At 38.8% G+C, this 23849-nt stretch overlaps 1 protein-coding gene across 4 annotated transcripts in view; it reads right to left on the minus strand.

Moving 5' to 3' along the window:
• Positions 1-9433: 9433 nt before the first annotated feature.
• Positions 9434-23849, minus strand: part of TGS1 (trimethylguanosine synthase 1) — a 26047-nt gene continuing 11631 nt past the window's right edge. Inside the window, exons 9-14 of one of the 4 annotated variants that reach the window (XR_014896883.1) lie at positions 23519-23692; positions 22402-22545; positions 20794-21012; positions 19657-19733; positions 15725-15900; positions 9634-9721 (exon numbers count right to left, since the gene is read on the minus strand). Coding sequence is in view for 2 of the 4 variants with exons in the window: in XM_085313581.1 (XP_085169707.1) it covers positions 9605-9721; positions 19657-19733; positions 20794-21012; positions 22402-22545; positions 23519-23692 (731 nt within the window). In the remaining 2 variants the exon portion in view is untranslated. Of the gene's footprint in view, positions 9722-15724; positions 15901-19656; positions 19734-20793; positions 21013-22401; positions 22546-23518; positions 23693-23849 lie in introns of those variants that run through there. The other 3 variants (XR_014896882.1, XM_085313581.1, XM_085313583.1) reach the window with 3 other exon arrangements.

Consider the following 23849-nt stretch of genomic DNA (forward strand, 5'->3'; position numbering starts at 1 on the left):
CACCAGTCACACAAACACTCACATTGTATGTGTCTGGCTGTGTGCCTGGCTTCTCCCAACTATAGCGTAGCCCACCCATTCTGAACATCTCAACCCGGATGCATAATCAGCTTAATGTACAATAATAATTCATTCTTATTTCAAAACAATCTTGCCCTACTTGCTACCACTTCATTAATTTCTTAGATTGGGTTGCATAATTTTTTTTCTGAGTTATGCCCAGCAGCTCCATTTCTGCRTCACAGCTGCAGAGCTGCTCTGTCCAAGCATAGGCAGACGTAAGGATGGTCAGTCTTTTCAGACACATCCATGCACACTCAYTGGCTCCCAAGATCTGGATGAATGTAAAAGAGGAGGAGGTAGGACATGAGGTAACCCATCTAGATAACTATGGGTTAAACAGCATATCTATGCTGTTTACATAGCAGCAGCTTTTATTTTAGGAATGCCYCTGGTAGCTATATAATTAATAAAGTAACATTTACTATTAATCTCTGATCCAGCACTTGTAAGGGAGGGGCAGTTCTGAGGCTTACATAAAGTGGCATATAATTTTGTTCCATAAAAAATGTCAGTGAATGGAAAGACTGATAATTTTGGAGAGGCAGCTAGGATTTGGGTATTCCCTGCCCATGAGACTCCTGTTTACTGCTCTTTAATCACTTCAAATCAGCATTCAGAGCTTGGTGGAGGAGCAGTCCTGTGTGTCTTGCATTTGCAGTGATCTTGCTTGAAGCTGGTAGGTACTATAAAGGCGGTCAGACAGCCCCAAACCACTCAACTCACATTGAAATTAATTTTATTTGAAAGCAAAATGAGATTATACTGACATGCAAATGAGAAGTGTTCAGTAGCTCTCTGTAGAGACAGACACATGCAGAAACAAGGAGAAGTATCCCCGAGGGAAACCAATGCTTTTTTTAGCTCTAGCTGGTCCTCCAATGCTTCCAGCTGGTGAGGTTTCAGGATGTTGAATTGGGCCAAGTATCTTGGCAAGGCATCTGTTCTCTCTAGGTGCCTTTACACTGTCATATTAATTTGGATGAAGGCTATATTCTTTAAATGAATTTCCTAGTTGCCCCCACTTACTGTGGCTCACCTTGCAGAGCGGTCTTGGACTGTGTAAACCGGGTTCCTTGCAGGTGGAACGTAACTAGAAGATTACTTCACCCACTAATGTGCACTCAGCCCCTGGGACCGGATCAGAGCTAGTGTGTGGTAAAACCTCAGCGATATGTGCCACATGGGTGCCCTGCTCCAATGGCTTTCCTCTGCATCCGTTTGCTATGGTGCTGCACAACTCGCTGGTGTAGCCATAGCTGTAGTAACCTCTCCTGAACTGGATGCTGATTTGGGGATTGGAGCCTGGGTTGCTCTGGTAGGAAGGCAACATGACAGAAAGCAAGCTAGAAAGAAAACTGGGAGTCTCTCTTTAACTATGAGAGAAGGAATTTGGGGCTCGCTCCATTCATGGTATCAATGAAGTGTTTGGCTTAGCCAGAGATCAGCACGCCGTCAGGAGTTATAACCAATAACTTCAGAGCTTTTGCTCTATCCCTTTACATGTACTGTTTATTCCCAGCTATTATTTATTCCCACAATGGTTTTAGCAAACACATTTTATACATTTTGTAGCAAATCGTGGCATTCCCGTTTTCTGTTACCAGCATAAAACTAAAAGTTACCATGTCTCAGCATCTAAGCGTTGCTGCATCAGGCCACTGGCCTATTTTGATCTATTTTTAAAGAAAAAGTAGCCAGGAAAGAACAGTGCAGGTGCTGGCCCTGGCAGATGGGGGGTTGGCTCTCGCTTGTAGTGCCTCTTCCCCCAGCTTCCTTCAGCGACTCATTTGGAGCTGTGAACTCTTCCAGCCACTGGGAGAGAGGACCCGGCACAGCACTGCCCACGCTGGTAGCATTAGCCAGTTATTCTTCATCCCTGGCTCATAGGACAGCTGCCTTCCAGGTCAGCCAACTGAAGTATCTTTGGCATTTTTCTCTAAACTGCAGTTTGCTCTGTGTTTTATTGCATTTTGGAGTCTTGCTGTGTGGCGACAAGGAGCAGTTCTTGTACTTACTTCCTCTGCGAGAAGCTGGGGAAAACTGAAACCACTGGTAGTGATCCGAGCTTTGCTGCTTAGCAGGAAGTCTCCAAAACATGACATGACACCTGTCACCAAGGTCACCCAATCTCTCTCATTGTGTGCATGAAAAATAAACTCCCCTGCATTGACCACCCCACTCTGCAAAAGGCAACGCAAARCTTACATTGCAGAAGAAAAGAGGACAGGAACAGCCAGTGTTTGTTTAACACAGTCTAGACTCTAGCAGGAATTTGATCTTAAGACTGCTTTATCTATGTTATTAGGAGATGCCGTGGACATCACTTCATTGCTGCTCAGCACGTTCTGCTGTGCGAGGCGGCAGCTTCTCCAACCTCATCAAGGCTGTGAAGCAATGCAAGGCTGCCCAATCACTCCCTGAAATGCCTGCCTTGGGCTGGGCATGACAACCTGCTTTCTCTGTCTCTCCTAAGACTTGTGAACTCTTTGCATGACCAGATATCCAAAAGCTGTGATCTGTAAACTCTGACATTTTTTATTGCTTACCCAAGCAGTTGACTTCCAAGCCRGGATCCACTGCCCCTTGGAATTTCTTCTCCTGGCAGTTTTCCAAGGTCTCTAATCCTGACTGCTGGTCATGTTCTGAGCTGACCAAACATTCAGCTTCTTTTTTTCTCACTTAGAGAAAAACTTATGGTGCATAGCTGTCAAACAGCTGCTCATCTCTTTGGTTCCTCCTCTGGGCTGAGATGAGATCATGAATCTTCCAGGATTTTCCAAGTTTTCTGTGCTGACATAGCTCAATTTTTTGATCTATCTGGACAGTATTATTTTTTCCAAATTGTCCAGATTGGATTTCTTCTTGGCAGACTTTGATTCTGCAGCCACTGCATCCATTTGTGAATGGATTTTGTACTTGCAAAGAATTTAAATGATTTCTTCACTTTGCAGTTTTATCCTATGATCCATGATGCTACTCAACTGACAGCAATTTTGGATTAGGTGATTTTTCTTATTAATAGAGAAACAAATGTGCAAGAAGTCAGACTCTTTTCTGAAACAAGGCTGGTAAATGAGAGCAGCAGAAAAGACAAGCAGCATAGTCAATCCCAAATGTTGAAAAATCATGGCAGCCTCTCTGCATCTCTGTCTTAGTCCAAATCATGAGGTTGTTCAGCCTACAACACAGTTGCAAAATTGCCATTTGAGCTATTTTTATCTGATTTCTGAACTATTATAATGCATCTAGGTCTTGGTTTTGTGTCATCTTTTTTTTTTTTTTTCCACTGCAAGGGCTAGCCATTTAGTTTTAAATGACACTCTTTTTTTTCAAACAACAATAACAACAATTGTTCTTTAAAAGTTGCATCAATAATAATAAAAAAAAAGTCACAAGATTTGGCAGCAAGATGCAAAACTGGACATGAACATYTTTTCTTGCAGAAACTACAATGCAGGCACCTTGGCATTCAGCTCTATAACCTGAACATGGCCACTTTGGACCTGCACGCTCTGTCCTGCTTTTAGTACTCAACTTGTCCCTGAGTCTACTCTTGCTTGCATCTACGCTTGCTTGTAAAAGACATCTCAGACTTTTACATCATCTCATCCTGAATGATAATTTCTCTGGGAGGTGAAGAATTTCCATGAGATTTGTTTTTGTTGGGAGAGCTGGGCTTTTCAATATAGAAAAGCAGCATTAAAAATACTTCCTGCACAAGGTTTCGTAGCTGAAGCCACAGCCCTGGGTTCTCAGCATGGCCTCTTCCTGGGGAACTCCAACTTCCTACTTTGGGACAGTTGATTTCTAGAAGTATAGATTTAAGGCAGATCTGTATACCAGTAAAACTGACCGTACCATTTGCTTGATTGATATAACCACAGGCTGTCCTTGGGCCTGGAACAATTTCATGAATACCTTAGGAGCTGTTTTGCTGTCAAATCCTAAGACTGCCTCTCACGAAAGCTGTTTGCCACCATTACAGCTGCCATTCGTGACACTGTGACAACATGAAGAACTCTCAGAGATCTGGATAGCAATTCCCTGAGAGGATAAATGTATTTACTCAAACTGCCTCAGCTGTGCAGAAAAATATCTTCTCTGATGTGCACTCGTTGGTCACATTTTTAGGAGAAAAACTTGGGAAAGGTATTTTATTATTCTCGATACAACATAGGAACGCTGTGAACCTCTCAAGTTTATCCAGTGCGTATTAAAGTTCTGGTAGAGCCAGTGCACAAACCACAGTGGTTTCACAAGAAGGTTGCAATGTAGTCTTGAGAAAAAGGAAGAAGATTAGTTGAGCCATAAAGAGACAGGAAGAATTATACTGTCATCAAAAACAGTCGCCAACAGCACTTTTTCTTCCTAAGTGATCTGAGAACTAGGACACCCAGAATGACACTGAGCTTCAGCAGGTTTGCAGTGAAACCCATGCTGCTGAGAAGTGCTTTAAATCTCCCTCAGGTTTTGCRATGTTGCAGTGGGATGGGTCAAGGCCTCAAAGAACTGGCAAAAGGAAGATCTCAGAAAGCTAATTTGCACAAGATCTAAAGGTTACACAAGTGGCTGATGGCAAAACCTTAATCCCTGACACCCAAGAATATGCCTATCAGGACATTTGCTAAAAAGATATTGATCCGTGGTTCTTCGTATGGAGAAACCTAGGGCTGACATTTAGGGAAGTAAGAAAAGCACAAGGTACATGGCCAATGGCTACTCGGCCTTGCAGCGGCTGTTTTGCACAACTCGGTGCACAACACCTGCCTGGGGAAGTCCCTGTTCAGGGAAACCCTTGAGCAGAGCCGCTGTAACGTCTCCCAGATGGGCTGCTCCCCCTGACCCCGGTGCGGGCACCAGTCCTGCTCAGAGCAGTGACCGGGCAAAGCAAAGCTTCACGCATCTTTAACAACCACCACAAAGCCAAGCGTCTTGCTTTAACCTGACTGAAAGCGGAAAACAAATCGTGAGGTGGACAAGCCTTGTTTACAGCCTCAAACGCCAGCTTTCCTCCTGCCTCTTCCCCGTGTGGTTGTAGCCAAGATTTTCACCAGCTACCTTTGTAAATCTSAATGAGTTCAATCAGTCTGGCTTGTTTTTAGCTATTCCTGCCACTTTCTTTCAACTAGCAAACTCTTCTGCAGCCTCCCCACTCACAGGCTTTCTTTCTAAATTTAGGTGGCTACATTTAACAGTGATAGGATTATTTGGGGCATTTGAGGGACTTGACTTAACTGGATCACTAAAGCATCAGTCTCAAAACTYCTTCTACAGTGTGTTGGTAGCATCGTTCATTGGTCGAGTAGGCTGGAGCTCTCAACATCCTACTGCTCTGACTGAAACATGAAAGTGTCTAAAACAATTTTCAAGTCTGATTTTACAGCATGTATTCCTTCTCCTCCTCCTCATTTTGTTTTTAAACAAAATATAAAAACATTTAAACAATGAATGTTAGGTCTTCGTCACTTGCAAAAATGCATTTGTCAAAAATCTAAAACTTCCTTGCCACTGAAAACCAAGGTTTTAGTACTCTGGACTTCATCAAGATACTCCAGTGATAAGACTACTAAAATACCTGTTCCAGAAAGGCTAAACTACTCATGATGAAGTAGCTAGTGCTACGTAACAAAACTACTTTCCTTCCTTGGTATTTGGAGGCAGGAGGATTTGGATAAGAAGGGAGGAAAGTTAAAGAGAAACAGTGCAGGCAATGTAAAAGCAGAGAGAGTAAAGCAAGTGAAAACATCCCAATTTTCTACTGATTTGTTCAGTAAGTTGCTGCAAATATTTTTCTTCCTGTGCTATTTATGGGGTTCCCTTCTTCTAAACGCTACCATGGCCACTGTGGTGTAGCATTAATTTGTTTATATAACCCTTGAGTTGCTCATGTAGACCCAGATGTTATTTCAGAAAGACTACACTTGGGGAAGATTTTCTAAAATCTGCACATTAAAACTTCATGGAACAGTGATTTTTACCATAACATTAACAAGGCCTCCTTCAGAGAAGGGCAGCAACGTTARCTTTCATACCATGAAGAGACAGTTGTTTGGCCTCACTGATGCTACGCTCAGATCCTGTTGAATTTGCAAACTTAAATCTTGTAATGTGCTTGTTTTAACTGAATGTTCCATGTGTTATCTTCAAACCATGCAACAGAAAAAGGAACTGATGGGCTTGATTTAGTATCACTGTAACTCAGATAAATCTAAGGGTTCAAGAGCATGGCAGGAACTGTAAGACTATTTTTTTATTTAGACTTTTTCCTGCACAACATGCTCTRGGTGACCYTGCTGGAACARGGGGTTGGACTAGATGATTTCCAGAGATCCCTTCCAACCTCAACCATTCTGTGATTCCATGATTAACTCATGTCAAAAAATTCAGCAATTTTTTTTTGCAGCCTATTTTGTAGATAAAAATTTGTCATGGGCCAAACCTCTATGAATATTTGTTTTTCAGAAGCAACATGACTTCTTCATATTCTAACATTAACTTTTTTGATATTATAWGCAAAATACTACTCAACAGGGTTTTAGAAATCCGAGCATGATACAACCAGAACTTTAATTGTATCTCAGCGTATGTTAATTTTCTTTCTACAGAAAATAGATGRTATTTAGGGAATGCCTTATCATAAATGAAGCTGTCCTCCATGAAGAGTTTGTTGGTTGAAATCACTGGCAACAACAAAGTAAAAATACTTAGATGTATTTTCGATTTTAACAGATTCACTGATTCACAGCCCTGTGAAATGTCACCTGTTCTGCCCGAGTGTGAAGCTGACAGCAAACATTCACTGCAACTCAGCAGAGTATCCAGAGTAATTTTTTTTTTTTWAATGTTCGGCCCTTTTTTACTAGTTGGTTACATAGGTGAACAGACACCGAACGATGTTCTTGGTTGTTCCAGACACTTTTGGTTCTTAACTTGTTTGCAAAGCCCAGCAGGGGCCTTTGATAAGTCTACTCTTTTTACCACTAAGTTTGCCAAAATGGCAGTAGGCATTTCTGGAGCTAAAACTACATGTTATATGTTTTATGTCACCTTTCAGCTTCCACACTTTGAATTCTGGGCACTGAACACAAACTGGCTACTTTCTTGAAGGAAAAAGTGAATTCACTGATGTTTTCCCAAAGAGCTTCAATTCATAAGAGTGGAATACTGCTTATAAATCTACTCCTTAACTTCATAGAGAGAAAAAGAAAAAAAAAAAAGATTTAGTGTTTCTGTAAGCAGTTAGGAGCAGAATACAGTCAAATTTTAGAATACACAAGTGTAAGGCGCAGCAGAAATTAATATATTAATTTGGCTTCATGACCATTTCTGTCTCTCTCTCTCTTTTTTTTTTAACTTGTAGAAGGAAAATTCAATAATATCATTACAATTACATGCTATTGCTATAGTAGGTTTGTTATCTCCAGTAATATTAGATACTCTTGTCAATCCCCTCCTATTAGTAACATGAGGACATGTATAAAACCAACAGATTTTTTAGGAGAAGGAAGGCGTAAGGACAGAGACTTTCCTTATCATCCTTTAGAAACAAAAACTGAAGCGCAGATAATTTTTTTCCGACTTCCTTTAAATATTGACACTGAGGCCACTGAGGCTGGCACTATCACTACGTTTCTTCCTCTCTGTATTACAGCAGCAAAACAGAGTGACGCAAATTAAACAAAACTAACAGATTATCTTCAAACTAAAATACCTTACATACAGCATGGAGGAAGCACTCATCTCAGTATCAATTTAGCAGTTATTGGGTACCAGACAGACAGTAAACAAAAACTATGCCCTAAGCGTAATTTTACTGCACTTCAAACTTGCACTGTGTCAAGCTGTACTTTTWTAATTTTTAACATCCCCTAAGTAAATACTTAAGACCTCCTAACTGTGATTTGAAGAGTTGGACTTCCGGAAGGGAAGTCCAACTTCCCTTAAAACAAATAAAAACAAAGAATGAAAAGATTTTTTTCCCATGTAGGGAACTACAGGGAAAAAAAAATACTCTTAATTTGGTTATTTTACAGGGCTTGCTTGGTCAGCACAATTCTTACAAAATCTGAACTTACTCCTTTCTGCCTTCAACATCATGCTTTATAACCCTGCACTCCTTCCTCAAAAATAGTCTTGAAAATGGTCCTGGGAACTCTAAACCGGTTCCAATGAGAGCCATCCCCACACCCTGAAGGGGAACCACGTACGTTAGTCGAAACCCCACAGCAAGGTTTCCTGGAGAAAAAGGACGCTGGATGCAACTGGCCTTGGAGATACTTCTCTGTCGTGTGGTTTGCCCACGACATGCCCATGTGCATTGCCCTTGGAGGCGCACATCTAACAGCTCCACAAGGCTCCACGGGGAACCCAACAAGGCGGCRCAGGGAAGCCTGGGCCCAGCAGCTCCTTTCCCTGGTGTATAGCACTGGCCATGCTGCAGTTACTGTCCGAAGTTCTGGAGAGGAGAGGGGCTTTGAGGGCAAGGTGCAGCTGCTGATGCCGGCTTTCAGGGGGAGCTGCCTTCTGGCTGCACCACCACCACAGAGCAGGAAGGGGCACTAGTTCCCCGGTGCAGTTCTTTTCTCACCTAACTCCTTTTCTGCTGGAGAAGGATCCAAAAGCAACTCTCCCTACTCCGAAGCCAGAGGGGGAATGCAGAACCACATGCCAGAGATAACTGGGCTCCCCTGAGAAAGGACCAGGACAGAGCAGAAGGAAGACACGGGGCTTTTCTTTTCTCTTCCCCTGTGGCCTAAGGCACTCCCTGAAGCTGGCACAAGGCTCAGGTAGCCAAAGGCTTCTGAAAAGAAGGACAGAGCAGAAGTGAGAACCTGGCAGGTATGGTGCAGAGGAAAGCCTTGGGGCAGAACTTCTCCTCAAAGCCTCTTTGCAACAAAGAGGATGGGCAAGGAAAAAAAAAAAAAAAAAAAAAAAAAAGGAGCATTCTGCCCCGATGCCAGCTTTGTGCTTTTGCGCCACATACCTAGTTCTGGCCCTCAGTTGCAACAAGCTGGAGAACCCACTAGAACAAATCTGTGGCTCTTCATGTTACAAAGAAAACCTGAAAGGTTTCCAAGTGAGTAGTGAGCCGAACAGAGAGGTTAACACAGGGCTGTATCTGGTCTCAGTTTCTAGCTCCATACTATATTGAGATTTTTGTTCATTTCTTAAGCATTGACAATACTTCTTGATACATGTAGTCTCTTTCAAACTATTCTCTTTGGGACGCTTTGTTCAAAATAGAGTACTGAGGTAGTGCAAAGGGACTTATAAAGAAGTCCTGAACTCCCATTCAGTTAGGGTAAATTTAACTTGCAAGATTGCATTCTTTGAAGATTTTTCCTACATTCATAACAAGTTTAGTTTTAGAGTTGTCAAAATTATTATAAAGATTTATTGACAGTAGCAATAAACAAAAATATTTTTCTGAACAAAAATTACAGCAGAAAACAGGTTTAAGTCATATTTGACAAGGTAATGTATAAATGCTCATACAAACATGAAGTCAAGAAGGTCACATTTAGAAGTATCCACATTTAACTCAGGAGAGGTCCTGTCTTATTAGATCACCAAAATATGCAGTTATTGTCTTCAGTTTATTATTGAGAAAATTTTGTTCTATTTCAACTTTCCCTCCTGGTCCTGCTAAGGAAGCAACCTAAAAACAAAGAATGAAAAGCAATCAATCTATGCACAGGAAAAAGGGTAAACCAAAACTTTCATTCATATGAAACACAACCTAAAGCAAATCTCTGCTATGTTAATACTGGTGACAATATTTCTCATCATCTACTACGCCAAGCCTTTTCTCCGTGTTATTCTTTACTCACAGAAGTGGTTAGAGGCTTTGCGAGTCAAAATTATCCCACACAAAGCCATGAAAGTAACATGACTTCAGAACCAAGATAAATAACCATTGCACTGCTCAAAAGCCAGAGATGTTACACACTGGTTTACTGGATACCTGCATTTGAGAGACCTTGCTGCTTGCCTGTAACAGTCACAGTAAAGAGCAAGCTTGTAGATTGTGCCATGAAAGCATCAAAATGCAAAGTTTTTAAGTTCTTTTTTTTCTGTGTGTGTGGGGGAAACTTATGAAAATATGTCTTAAAACCAGGAAACAAAGGTTGCACTGAAAAGGGCAGTGCAAAAAAACAAAAACAAAAAAACAAAAACAATACAGGATGAAAAGAAAGGTCACAAAAAACAGCTAAAGATTTTTTTTTGTTGTTGCTGTTGCTATTGTGTGCATTTGAACCTCAAACTGTGTTTAGGTAAAACTGCTGGCAGCTGACTAAGGGCTGTGGAATGCTGCAGGTAGAGAGTGTCCTGCAGGAGCAACGTCAGCCCACGTCAGCCCACACTTAAGATCAATGGAGGGAGAATTTCACTGTTTATGTTCTGTTGACTGAACCTGGCAAACACCTTTAATGCTTAAAAATTACAGAGGACAACAGCAAGGAAAAATTATTGCACCACACTTTATTTTGGCCTGCAGACCACAAGATCCTCTCCTTTTCCGTTTATATTGACAATGTCTCACAGTATCGCTGTGATGGATGACAGCCATACAGACTACTGATTTCTTACAATTATAGACTGCATAGATAGAAGGAAGAGAACACCAAAATTTCACTTGATTTCTTTTTTATTTCAGTAGCCCCAAATGCTGCTCCTGGGACATGCAGGCCACAAGGACGGGTGCTGGTGGGGGTTCCCTGCTCTACAGGCAGTTCTGCTCAGTGCTGCAGTTTTCCTGTCCACTACAGGCTTGTGAGATCAGGTTTATTTTATGGAACAGCCTCTGCTTCTGCATACCAAGCAGATGCAAATTGGTTCTACACAGCCAAAAATTGATCAAGGTCTACAAACCTGCAGTAAATTTTAACCGATCTTTAAACCAAGAAGTCCATGATATTACCAGCTGAAATTTAACGTATCACTTGCACTATTAACACTTGTAACCTCCTCTGAAACTCTACCCTGTAGCATAGTTTTAAATATAAATATGTTGAACTTCCTCTATTTTACTGCAAGTAAGAAAAACAGCCTAGCACTGAGAGGAAATAACAGATTAATCTATACTATACTTTGAACTCTGGGCATTGACTTGCCCAGAAAACTACCACACTTATCTAAAACAAGTGTTTACTTTTTTTTTTTTTAATATTTGCAGTCAAAAGCAAAGGCATGAGCAATTTCTTCATCCTTCAATTTAATGCTATTAAGAAAAAATTTCTACATTCTTGCCAAAAAGGAACCTGTCACTTAAGTAAAAAAGCAGAASCTGGCTGATTTCTAAATAGCACAAGAGTCTGAGATTGGCAAGTGATCAGGAATGTTAATTTTATGACTTATCTTTTCTTACTTGAAATTCTAAAAGTCATTAGCATTGCAGGGCAATTCATATTTWAAAAAAAAGATATTAATTTTGTACTTTTCATTACAAGCAAAAGCTGGAATGACCATTTCAACAAGTGTTAAAGATCCTAATACTTTATAGCTATATTTAAGTCAACTACAATATTGATTGGATTAGTCAATTTAATATAACAATACTGAAACTACTTTGTCGGGGTTACATATCCCCAGATTTCAGGGCACAATCTGTAGCACGAAAAGCATGTCTAAGTACAACTAACGCATTCATATTAAACAACTGCTTACTAAATCTTTCTGTTCGAAGACCAAATACAGTTAACAACTGATAGGGTGCTCTTTCTCTTCCAGGAAGAAGTGGCATTTACTGGAAGACAGCTGAAGAGTCACATGCACTGTATCTAGTTTTAAAGACTCAAAGTATTAAACCCTGGATGATCAAGACTAATTTCAAATGACTACTAAAAATATTTGAAAGCCTAAACGTTACAAAATCTAATGAGTATAYAGGCATAAACTTCATAGGGAAATTAAGATTCAGTACAAAAATCTCAAAGATTCCAGAATGCTATGAACTTTATAGCACTCTCTCCAAATCCTATTAGCTCAATGCTAATTTCTCAGCTTCTCCTGTCAATGGGAAGTCCAGAGAAACAAACTGAACTCAGTAAGAAAACGCTGCCCACTCAAATGGAACAGCCAACATTCAGAGGAAAAAATTACAAATACTTTGCCGCAGTCTTCATTCGCAAATTACTGGAGGTTGCAAATTTAATTATGTACAAGTTGCCAGTCTGTAAGTTTTCCTCAGAGAGTTCAATGAACCCTGACAGTTTAACAAGGAAAAACTGCTGTACAAAACACTTATATACTAGATTGCTAAAGGGACACCTTCTAAAAAYAACAGGCAGGTTTTTTTGACTGTTTGAAAAAACAAAAGGTGCTCATCTGTTTTTAGAAGTATCAACACACATCTTCTGTTCTTAAAGTGAATTACAAGGAGGAGTACGGAAAGACTTCTGAATTTACTAAAAAACTGAAATGGACTAATCCGAATTTGTTTTTTCCTTTTTTCTTTCCCACGCTGATTTTACAGCTAGGGGATTCTTAACCCCATCCAGATACTCACTTGACTGCTTTGTTAAATTCCAGCCAGTGGATTCAGCAYGCTTTAATTCCTTAAAGTGCAAGCAAGACCCAGAACTGCACCTGCTTTGATGCCTCGAAGCACATCCTTAGGGTATAAATTGCACGTATACTGAGAAGCAGGCAATGGTGCTCCAGTTGTTCCTTTCCAGGCCTGGCGCCCGCTTCCAGTCGTGCATCCTGCCTGGAAAGTGTCCAGTCTAAGCCAGTCTGACCTCGGCTCACCTCTTAACAGCATAAAGCCTGTGCACGTACAACACTGCAAAGGCTCAAGGCCACCGCAGTTTACTATCTGCATAAGAAGCCTCCACTGCCATCAACTTGCCTTTTGTGCTCTGTTCAGTAATTAATAACTTTCCACACTCCTCCCTGTGGGGGGGTAAAGGAAGTAACTTCAGTTAATACTGCTGACACTTCTCACCTGGTTAGTTAATTCTTAAATTCAGTGACCATTAATAGAATTAGTCTACAGCTACGGAAACAGTCATAGAACATTAAGAATCCAGACAACAAGTTTGATATTAAGTTGAGTAAAGGAGTTATCRGAAAAGAAATACGAAATGGCAAATGAGCATGTAAGATTATTTTAGAAACACAAGTTGCAAATTTACTCTCAGGTAACGTTTTTGAAAATATACAGGTCAGGTGAATAATGCCACTATTACAGCAGTGCTAGCTTTGACAGGCTAGAATATTTTAAAAACTTGAAGTGAGCAAGCTAAAATTCAGTATTCAAGCACAATGAGCTTTAAGAAGATTTTAAATCCAGAAGTATTACTCTGACTTGGCATATGGGATAGTGGTGGAGGGGTTATGGCATCTGTATCTTTACTCAAAGACAGAACACATGCGAGTTTAAGGTGGGCTGCTTAAAAGCTGAAGTTATTAACATTACAGCTGCAGCTGAAGTTTATACAACTGTGTAAAGAAAACATCAACCTGCAAAATCATGTCTATACATGATCTTTACTTGTCAATTCCTGTAATACCCAAGCATCTTACAAATGCAACCAAATAAATTTAAGATTATCTCCTGGCCTCTTACTTCCTGCTTTATTTGTCTTTATATTTATTCCTGAATAAATTTGACACTGCTTAAAAGGACACTTTTCGTTAAGTCTCCAGTCATGAACCTCATCTAAAAATCACAACTAGATAAAAGGGGGCAGCAGCAGCACTACACTTCAGCCTTTCCCAACATTTCTGAATTAAAAATGGTTTCCATACGTATTTTTGTTAAATTAATCTCTCTGACATGCGTTTTTTGCATCTGCAGTGGTATCAGTGGAAAACAAGAAAAAACCCCAAATAAACAAAACCCCATGTTTTGCCCATCTTTTACACTCTCTTCACTGATCAGTCATCTGTAACAAATTGAATTTCAAAAACACACACTAACTTCTTACATCTAAATGCTAGACTTTTAGACAGAACAAGGCTTTTGTTTCTAACTGCCTTCTCTCAAAACTGTTAAGATAAATGGGAACATAGGCAAGAAAAGAAAGCATTTGTGTTATGCGTATTCTTATGACTATCAGGGTCGAAAGTATTTGGCTAGGCAAATTAATTACGGGATAAGCAAATTATTCTAAGCACTAGACAATGAGCAAAAAATATTGTTTTTCTTATGGCAAAGTGTAGAACGCAAAACAGATCCATGAGACCAACAGTTCTAGCAAGGRTGAAGTGCATTCTACTGTATTATAAACAACTATCACACCAAAAAAAAGCCCCAAAACCCTGCTCAACCTGACCRCTCACCAAATGTGCAAATAGTAAATGTATACACAAAGTTATAAATAGAGAGGTAGAAAGTGACTTAAAAAAATATATTTATTAACTGTGCACAGAATTTAGCTGTAAAACTTTTGTCATCCCTCTGCTTCAGTTTTTTAAAACACAGTGTCTTGAATGAATAAAATTCATCTGGGAAGGTTTTCCCAGCAAGAACTGTTTTATGTATCTACACAAAACCAGTAGGACTGCTGATAGGCCAACACATGATTTATGGACTTACTACTGGCTGATAAAAGTTAAACCACTTGTTAATTTGAGAGATGTTTACAGTTTACATTACTTTCTTAGTTTATGTAGTTCTAGACAACTAGCAGAAATCAATAAGGGAGAATACCATAAATAATATTACAAGATTTTAGAACAGAACGCAGAACAGTATACACCTGTGAACAACTTGCTAGTGCAGAACATTTATCACTTGTCACTAAGTCTCCTACAAATCTGTGAAATGTAGCATTATATGCACCACACAGCTGCTTTCACACTGTGTACCATCCTAGTACCACTACTGTTGCATCCACTAGTAATATGATCCAAGTCTTGTCTTTGAGGTCATATTCTGTAAAAGCTTTACCAGCTCTTCTTTTCTAGCAAGTTTCAAAGCCACTTTTGAAGTCTGCTCTTTCATCTGTCAGAGCGAGGAGGTCATRGAAAATGTAGATTGAAGTGCTACAGTCTTATGTTTGAAACAAAACAAAGCAAAAAATCCCCACACCTAGCCTTTACTCAAAGTTAAAGGATGGAACAAGACTTTTCCTTGCACTGGCTTAAGCTAAAGCCCTGGAGGTTTTTTCTGAAGTTACAAGGACAGGAGAAAACTCCTGCAAACACTGAGCAGCAAGTTATCTGCAGACACCTAGAAACCCTTCAACCTGACAATGTCATGCCTGTCATGCTGTTCTACTTGTTAATTCAAGCACAAGTATCTTTGGCCTGTCAGTTCTACATATGTACGATTAACGTGGGCAGCAACAAACAATTAGCAGTTCTCCTAGCAGTAAAAACTGTTTTAGCAGTTCACTCAATTTAATGTTTTAAGAAATACAAAACTTTGCATATGGTTTGACAAAGAAGTAAYACTTGAAAATGATTAAAAGAAAGCAGAATGTTATCCTTTAAAACATATTATCAAAAGAGCAGCATTACTCCTCTTCCTCTGTTACATACAAGGCCCAAAAATAGCCAAAATAAAGAAAGAGGAAATTTTACAGAAGGTTTAGTAGCAACTCTAACGGAAAAGGTGATCCCTGAGGAGTGTACACATTTCTCACTGTGCACATAGTACAGCTTGCTAATCACTTCACAGACCATTAATATTTAAACGTTCAGTCTCAACAACCTTGCTTCTCAGTCACTCACAGRMGGCTTTGGTCACATTTTGCTGAAGCATTAAGACCCAAACGTAGGATCGCGTGGAGAAATCTCTTTTCTTTTCCTTCATCTGGCAGACAAGAACCAGCTGAGAAGGGCAAGGATGTTGGGGACGGTTCAACACCCCTGTCTTCAGGTTCCCTGCTGCCAGCAGAATCAAACAACAGCAGAGCAGGGGGAGGAAATTTTTAGTTTTGTCAAAGGATGCATATTCTTTAACACTCTCTCTATATATATATTTTTTAAAATGACTATCAGCCTAAATTAACATCACTAATTCTTCTCATAGAAAGCAAGAGCCGTTTTCAAATATCCAAATATTTCTCAAGTTTCCAGTAGACTTCATGTTACTAGGACATAATTTTGATTTAAATATGCAAATCTATTTGACACAGTGGTTTTTAATTTTTTTCTACTTCTAAAGAATCGCAAGTAGGTCAAACACATATCTATACAAATATATATATATAAAAAATACAGAATATATATATTTAAATACCATTGGCAGACAAAACTGCAGCTCTCCCCAGATCTACTTTTTTTTTTTTTTTTTTTTTTTTTAAGGGATGTGAAAAATGTTAAAGACAACAAAGATGTAAAGATGTGGCAAAGGGACTGATATCAAAAAGGACGTTACACATAGCCGARCTTTTATGCATCTCATAATAAAACTATGTATTTTTACACATCTATCTAATGGTCCCTGATTATTTCTTAACTAATGTTTTATAAGACCGATTTGACCTAAAACTAGACCTATATATTCCAAATTCTGTAACAAGTATATGACTATGAGCAAAGAGACTCAATRAAATTAAGGGAAATGTTTCAGATTTCTTGTAAATGCACCAATGGTATTTCTATTGGTTTGCTGCTCCCTCTTGAGGTAGAAGTATGAACATTCTTTTTCCTCTTAAGCTCAGAGAATTTCAGTGCAAGGACCTATCTTCTCTCTATAGGACTAGCTCTACATATAAAAAGGTCGTAATAAGCACTGAATTTGTAAAAAAGTCAMGTGGAACAATGTTGTTTGTCTGGCCCAACAACAGAGCAATGAACAGAGTCCTCAGAGCCACTGAGGTCAAGGTTAGCTACTAGCTGCTTTCATATTAGTATTTTCCAACAAGACTCCTATTCCATGTTAGTTATCCAACTGTAAAAATAAGTATGTTTCTTCCACTAAATTTGCACCACCTTAACTAAAGGCTAAACGGTAGTTTTATTATAAAGTTGTCTGTAACTGCTAGCCATTTATTTCTATTTGAGCTTGATAGTCATTGATTGAACAAGCAAGCTTACATTGATATACTGGCTTGCAGTCAGTATAAAYGCCTTCCTGCAGCTTTTCAACGGCAATTAAATCAGCTTCTAAATCAATTTTAATTGACAAAACACACTTTGTTTGTAGAGCTAAAGCAAGTCAGTGAGAGGCAAAATACTTAAGTTTTAACCACTGCCACCTTACATGTCAGGTTTATTAGACTGCCTGTCCTGGGGGCTAAGTTATCTATGAAAGCCTTAYATACGTGCATGCATACACTAAGAGACAATTTTTAAAGACATTRAAGAGAGTCTTACATGCCTGAGCAATGTTCTCAGCAATCAAATATAAAATCTTAAGTTTCTTGGCAAATTTAAGGCATCAGATAATTCAGGTGTTAATCTCCTCCAAAAATGTTTTAAGAATTGCTTCTAATTTTTATAGGCCCCTAGTATTTATGGGCTACCTTCACAAGTATAGCTACATTAYGCTACACATTAGCAGTGCGCTTCACAGTTCTTTGCCAAGGAAGTTGTTCAAATAGCAGAAGCGACCCTATCAGATCCATGGGAGAAGATGGATCAGATCCAAGATAAAACCAGAGCAAAATGAAAAGAGAACTGCCTACATTAACCAGTAAGGCACTTCARTATGAAATCTTCATTTTGAGATTCACAGCCCTAAAATTTTAGTGCAGTAAATTCAGAAACTCCATTCTCAAACACAGTCAGAGATGACAGCAGTCGAACGTGTGACCTTTTGCACAATCTCCTGCTGACAGAGCACCCACTAAGGATTTGGGTAGGTAATGTTTAACCCACTTCTATCTGAGTAGGATCAAGTACATCTCCCCACAGAGCATGCTAAACAGTAGGCTTGATTCATGCTTGCTCTCACGTTGTGCATCCTTAGTTCTTTTTTTCTTTATACTGACACARTTTCTAGAAGGAAGCATAAGGAGTTGCCTACTTGTCAAGAGAAGGGTCTATAGCCTGAAGGACTGAACCGAACTCAGGCCTCCAGCTGTGTGCCCAAACAACCAAGGTATGATCATGAAGGTATGTTTTTGAGTGACAGCAGCTGGCAATCAGTGTGAAGCCAAACTGTGGGTGTATATCAAGGAATATTCAGAGCACACCAACAACATTCAGAGATAACTGGATTGGGATGTATTAGAGGCAAGACACCTAGCTTCCAATCACGTATAGGTGCCAAGGTGTTCAGTACAGGCAAGACTAAGATATTTCTGGGCATATACTGAAGGGAACCCTTGAAGAGAGCTGGAAGATTTCAGCAACACACTAAAGGAGAGGAAGCATTTGTATGAATAGGTGCCAGCCTGTGGATTGTACTCTTAGATGCTTTTGTGGAAACACAGGTGAAATTTAGATGCCTTTGTCCACTTGTAAATCTAGTGCCAGTGCTCGCGAACAGAGCAGAAATGTGGTAAGCTGGGTCTTCATTGTGAGAATTAAACGCTTGATAAATTGCAATGTTTAGAAATTGAAACTAGACAAACTCTGCTTAAAGCTAAGGCTTGTATTCAGAGATTCATAAACCATTTTGACTTTTCACCAACTTGAAAMATAAAATGCACCTGAATCACCATCTGCTAAACAAAAAGTGCTGTGCACAAAGCATGCACATATTGTGCTAATACATCAGCCATGTGAATTTTAGCCCATTTCTCAAGTTGCCTCTTTGCCACAATCCATTCTGCAGATCAGATGCAGCCTGAGACCTCATCTGCTCTAGGTCACACAGAGCATTTGGAAAATTAAGAAATAATTTTGGGAAGTTCTGTGCCCTGCATAACACAGGTGACCAGAATATCTCACGGCTCCCTTCTTCACTTAAAATCTACAAGACATAATTAACATAAAAAATATACAGAGGAAACTAAACCAGACACTTAGGGAAGTGTTATAGTCATCTAATTACTTCCCCCCAGCCTCCCAAAGAAGTATTTGACTGGAATATTTGAKTTTAGTCAGTACAGAAATGACTGCATTTGGCATTCTACTTCAATAAGCTTGACAACCAAGCATGCATAGTAGTTCAACAAAAATTTTTAATAAAAACTAYACACTAGTGAAACAAATTGTGTTTATGAAGTCGGTGATAAATCTAAATCCTCTAACCACTTCAACACAAGCAGTTCATATATAACCACATACCTGTGTAGATAGCATCAATACCACTTCTAGTCTCTTGACATGTCTCTTATTTGAGAATCTACTGATCTACTAATCAAAATGGTATTTCAGACTGTACAGTGATTATCTGCAGCTCCTCCATAAACTGAAAGTCACGAAGATTTAAGACTAGGCATTTTATCATTAGGTAAGAGCTGGTTAAAACAAATTATTTATTTTTTTCTTTTACAATAATGTATGTGTCTGATAACATACTCAGAAATACACTGGTTTTTGACCTTCTATACCTTCAAGTTGTTGCTCTGTGAAAGAATAGTATCAAAATCTTGGCAATAATTCACTATTTCTGTTYATAAATATGTCAGAAGTATTGGAAACATTAACTTTAAAAGAAATATACTCAGTTTTAAATTTGTGCTGATAATCTGTGTTATAAACCAGCTAAGCTTTTTGCAACTATGAAGACATTATTGAGAAACACACCTGGTCAATGTCAGCATTCCGAGGYAGGAAATACACAATATTGTTGGTGATCTTCTTGGAGAGCCTGAAAATTTCAAATGTAGAAACCAGTAAAGGAAAACAAAAAAACAAAAAAAACAAACAAACAAAAAAAAACACCCACCCCACACACCCAGAAAGTGGAGGGAGTTGTTGTTTTAAATTCATACACTTTGAAAGCACATCTCAAATTTACTGATTAAGCAAATAATTTATTTTAGCTAGACTTCTTGGTGTGCGAGTCAGATACTGTTCTACAACATAGGAATTAATATTGTCCAAACATAGAAACTCTTTGTTTGATCCTTATGGCCTCATAAAACTAAAACTAAGAAAATAACTATCCTATTACTCATTTTGCTTAGAAAAAAGAAAGAAAGAGTTCTTTACATCATTTTCTGGGATTTTGTTGGGAATATGACTACATTTTAGTTGTAAAGAAAACAGTTAAGGTTATTCTGGAAAAAAMCAGCACTTCATATTTGAAATAACATACTAACACCTTCTCAACTGAATGAGAGTTCATTGCCACTGTAAATAAATTACTACTGAATTTTATGCATTAAGTGAAAGGGTTAATATTTTGCTTGCATTTTTCTGTGCTTTCCCAAGTCACAGGCAGGTGCTGTAATTTAAATAGTCTGATGAAACTATTTTAAACAAGATGTGCCTTTCATAAATCAAGTAAAAACGGAATTAATGACAAATTCATAGCTCATGTAACTATTTGTTGCCTTTATATACACCATGTGTCTACATGAAAACCTCAGTATTTTTTCATAACATGGAGTTAAAAACATCACATGCATGAACACTTTAAGTTAATAAGCTATTAAAAGTCTTTAAGAGTTCTTTTTGCCCCATTTATGAGCAACTAYGGCATACTTTTTGAAGCTAAATGTTGCCTAAACTAAAATTTTTTGAATATAATCAACTTTATATAGCTGAGGTCTTGTCGGGGAGAGTGGTTAAACAAAYGCAGCACACCGATTGCAGTTAATATTCCAACTCAGCCAACTGAACGTAACAAAGCCAGCGTTAAGAAAGGAAGGAGCGACAGAGAAAACCCTTTGTAAATGACTGAGAATCATGACTACAAAGACACACAGATCAAAGGATATCCATCAGGGCAAATCATAGTTTGAATATCGAAGATTTCAGCAGTGGCGTAGTCAGGCCCTCCCCATGGAGGGCTGAGAAACACAACATCTGCTTTTATATCAGAAGCCAGCACCATGAAGTCTCCACATATGAATTCTATTTGATCTGCCACACCATACACTTCTGCATTGTTACGTGCAAGACTGAGTTTCTCAGGATCAATATCAATAGCGATCACTGCAAATGAAAGTGAGAAGAAACACAAAAGTAACATGAATTGTGAAGCACAAACTAGCTGATTGTCAGATGGATGCTATCCAATTGCCAGAACAAATTTTCAGAACAAAGATGTTCCTGTGTAGCCACCAGATACAGATCACACTTATAATTTACTTTTGTGTTTGTAGTTTCCTTTCACAAATCTATTTTGTCACACAGCAATAGGGACTATTCCAGTTCTATAACTAACAGGAATCAAGCTATATTTCCTCAGATGGGAACAGGCTGCCCCCTGACGCTGCAGAAGCAGAGGTTCCACAAACACTACAAAACCACTGCATTTGCGAGGGGAATARCAGAGCCAAGACTGGGGAGATAAGAGCTGCTCTTGTAGAGCCAGAAAGCAATTTTTTTTCCTTGACAGGCTATATTAAGTTTTGGGTGTCATACATCTACCACCATGACAATCTCTCATCTCAGCTAAAGCAGTGGACAGGTCAGGTTGTGTGTCTAAGAGAGGAAGTTCTCCTCTCTTTGATCTTGGTAATGGCAAAATAACTTAAACTGTTGTCTGGAAACTTACTCTTCCTATTTGCTAAAGGTAAATATTTATCTTGTGGCCTATCACATTGTACTATAATCTAGGCTAAAAATATACTGAATACAGCACAAGAGATTATACAWGGACAGTACATCATCACAAAAATATAATGTTGGCCAGCAAATATAAAGAGAGAAGTGACACTTAGAAAATATTTATAAAATGGATTATAGCCTACCAAATTTAACACACTACAAACTATCATCTGTCTCACTTAGGAATTACTCAGAAGTCTAAAATGAACWGGCATTTCACCAGAATGTCTGAAGAGTAAAGGAATATCAGGCAGTCAGTCAATGCTACAATGTCATGATTCACTGTAGTTCAATTAGCTGGCAACAGGAGCCTAAACTAGTATCAAGTAATCATCACTTTTCTGTATTTGGTTCTGCTGCATCTGCAGATTATCTGATTAAACTATTTTAAGTACTATTCATATGCAGTATGCTTTTGAGTATATACATTTAGCATAACKACTGAGAAATACTGCAAGACTGCAYTGCTAACAGAACTCAAACTTTACCAACAATCTTCAGAGCATCCCACATAGTAGTTACTACGTAAAAATGGTTTACCGTGTAAAAATAACTCTGACTAGTACAACATATATTCAACCTTACTTAAAGCACAAAAGCAGTTTTATAGGTCCATTTTAAAATCATAAAGATCATATTATGATTCTGATGAAGCAAAGAAGGTTTTTGTTGCTTTAGAAGTGCTAAAAAAAAGGAAAATCAGAGAACAAAGTCCATATCCAAATTTTTAGGAAAAAAGAAAGAAAGAAAAAGTGCTATATACCTACTTACCTCTTTTTGAGGTCAAAGCAAATTGAATAGCATTTCCTCCAACTCCACAAAATGCATCCACTATTATGTCACAGTTGAACGACTGACTGACACGCACTGCAATATGCTCAGCTATTTTCTCAGGAGTAACAGAAAACCAACCCTCTGCAAATGAAATGGAAGAAGTGTGTGTTTGCAACTTATTTCAAGGTCACCTACATTAAAATTCCAACCCTTCCCTCCTGCCCTCCCCTAAAGCCCCAACACAGTTGAAGATTAAACATTAATTACAATGATTTCTGCTTAACACATTCAACCAGGAAACTACAGGCTTTCAAGAAGCTGAGCTTTGGTCAATAGAGCARTTTCCTAAGCATACAAAGTCTGAAGCGAACAGATACGGCAGAATTTCAGTAAATGATTTGTKGAACTATGTGCTGAGGATTCTGACTTATCAAGGACAAGTCCACTAAGACAGCTCTGAAGAGCTTTACATATCAGTCGCAATTTCACTCCGTAACAAATAAAACCAGAAATAMATTTTTCCACACCCAACACCAGCAGTATCTGGTCCACCAAATAACCTACATGTTTACATGGGAGAGTACTGGCAATGTAAGGCTTAAAGAAACAGCAAAAAGAGCCCCCTCCCCACCCAAAAAAGTAGCAATCATAATTGCTCATTTACCTATGAACTGACTATTTGGAAATGATTTCCATGTAAAAAAAAAAAAAAAAGAGTAAGCTTGAAAATGACTGCTGAAAGACTTTGCATGCTAACAGCACAAAATTAGACTCATCAGTATATTTCAAATTTTCACAAAATTATTTTTATAGAATACAGGCATAGAAAATGTCGTCAAGTTTCTGAAAAAGTCCTGATCAAGCACAATTGGGGAACACCATGATCCATAGCAAACATCAGGACTAATACAAACAGGCGTGGCTCATTCCAAAAGAGCAACTTAAGTCTGAGAGTTCTGTTCATCTACTCACTGGGTCATAGAATTTATTCAGAGGTGTAAACAGGCATTCAGTAATGCTCCTCTTACAAGAAAATGAGTAATAAATTGTAAGAAAGGCCACAGATTTGGATACATCTTATACTACCAGTCTGCACACTTTGTACTAGACACACCTCTATCTAGTTTAATTCCTTCATCAAACCGTGAGAAAAGTCTGTAACGTTGTGCCCAGTACTTGGCCAACTCAGGATCAGCAGCAATCTCAGCAGGTATATTTCCTGGTGCAATTCTGTTCCTTCTCCTTTTATTTTTCTGTTTYTTCTCTGCAGTCTTTGTTTCACCTACAACTGGAAGACACTGCAAAAGTTAACAGCTACTGTTCTCATAGGCAAGGAATACAATTGGTAGGCAGAAAGGCATTAAGATACAAAATGCTGAAGTTTAACACCACTGCTAAAATTCCTTTATTACTTTTTACCAGATTATGCAGGTCCGTGGTTTACA

This window comes from Rhea americana, unplaced genomic scaffold, assembly GCF_003343005.1.
Source record: "Rhea americana isolate MKP2758 unplaced genomic scaffold, rheAme1 scaffold_39, whole genome shotgun sequence".
Taxonomy (NCBI): Eukaryota; Metazoa; Chordata; class Aves; order Rheiformes; family Rheidae; genus Rhea; species Rhea americana.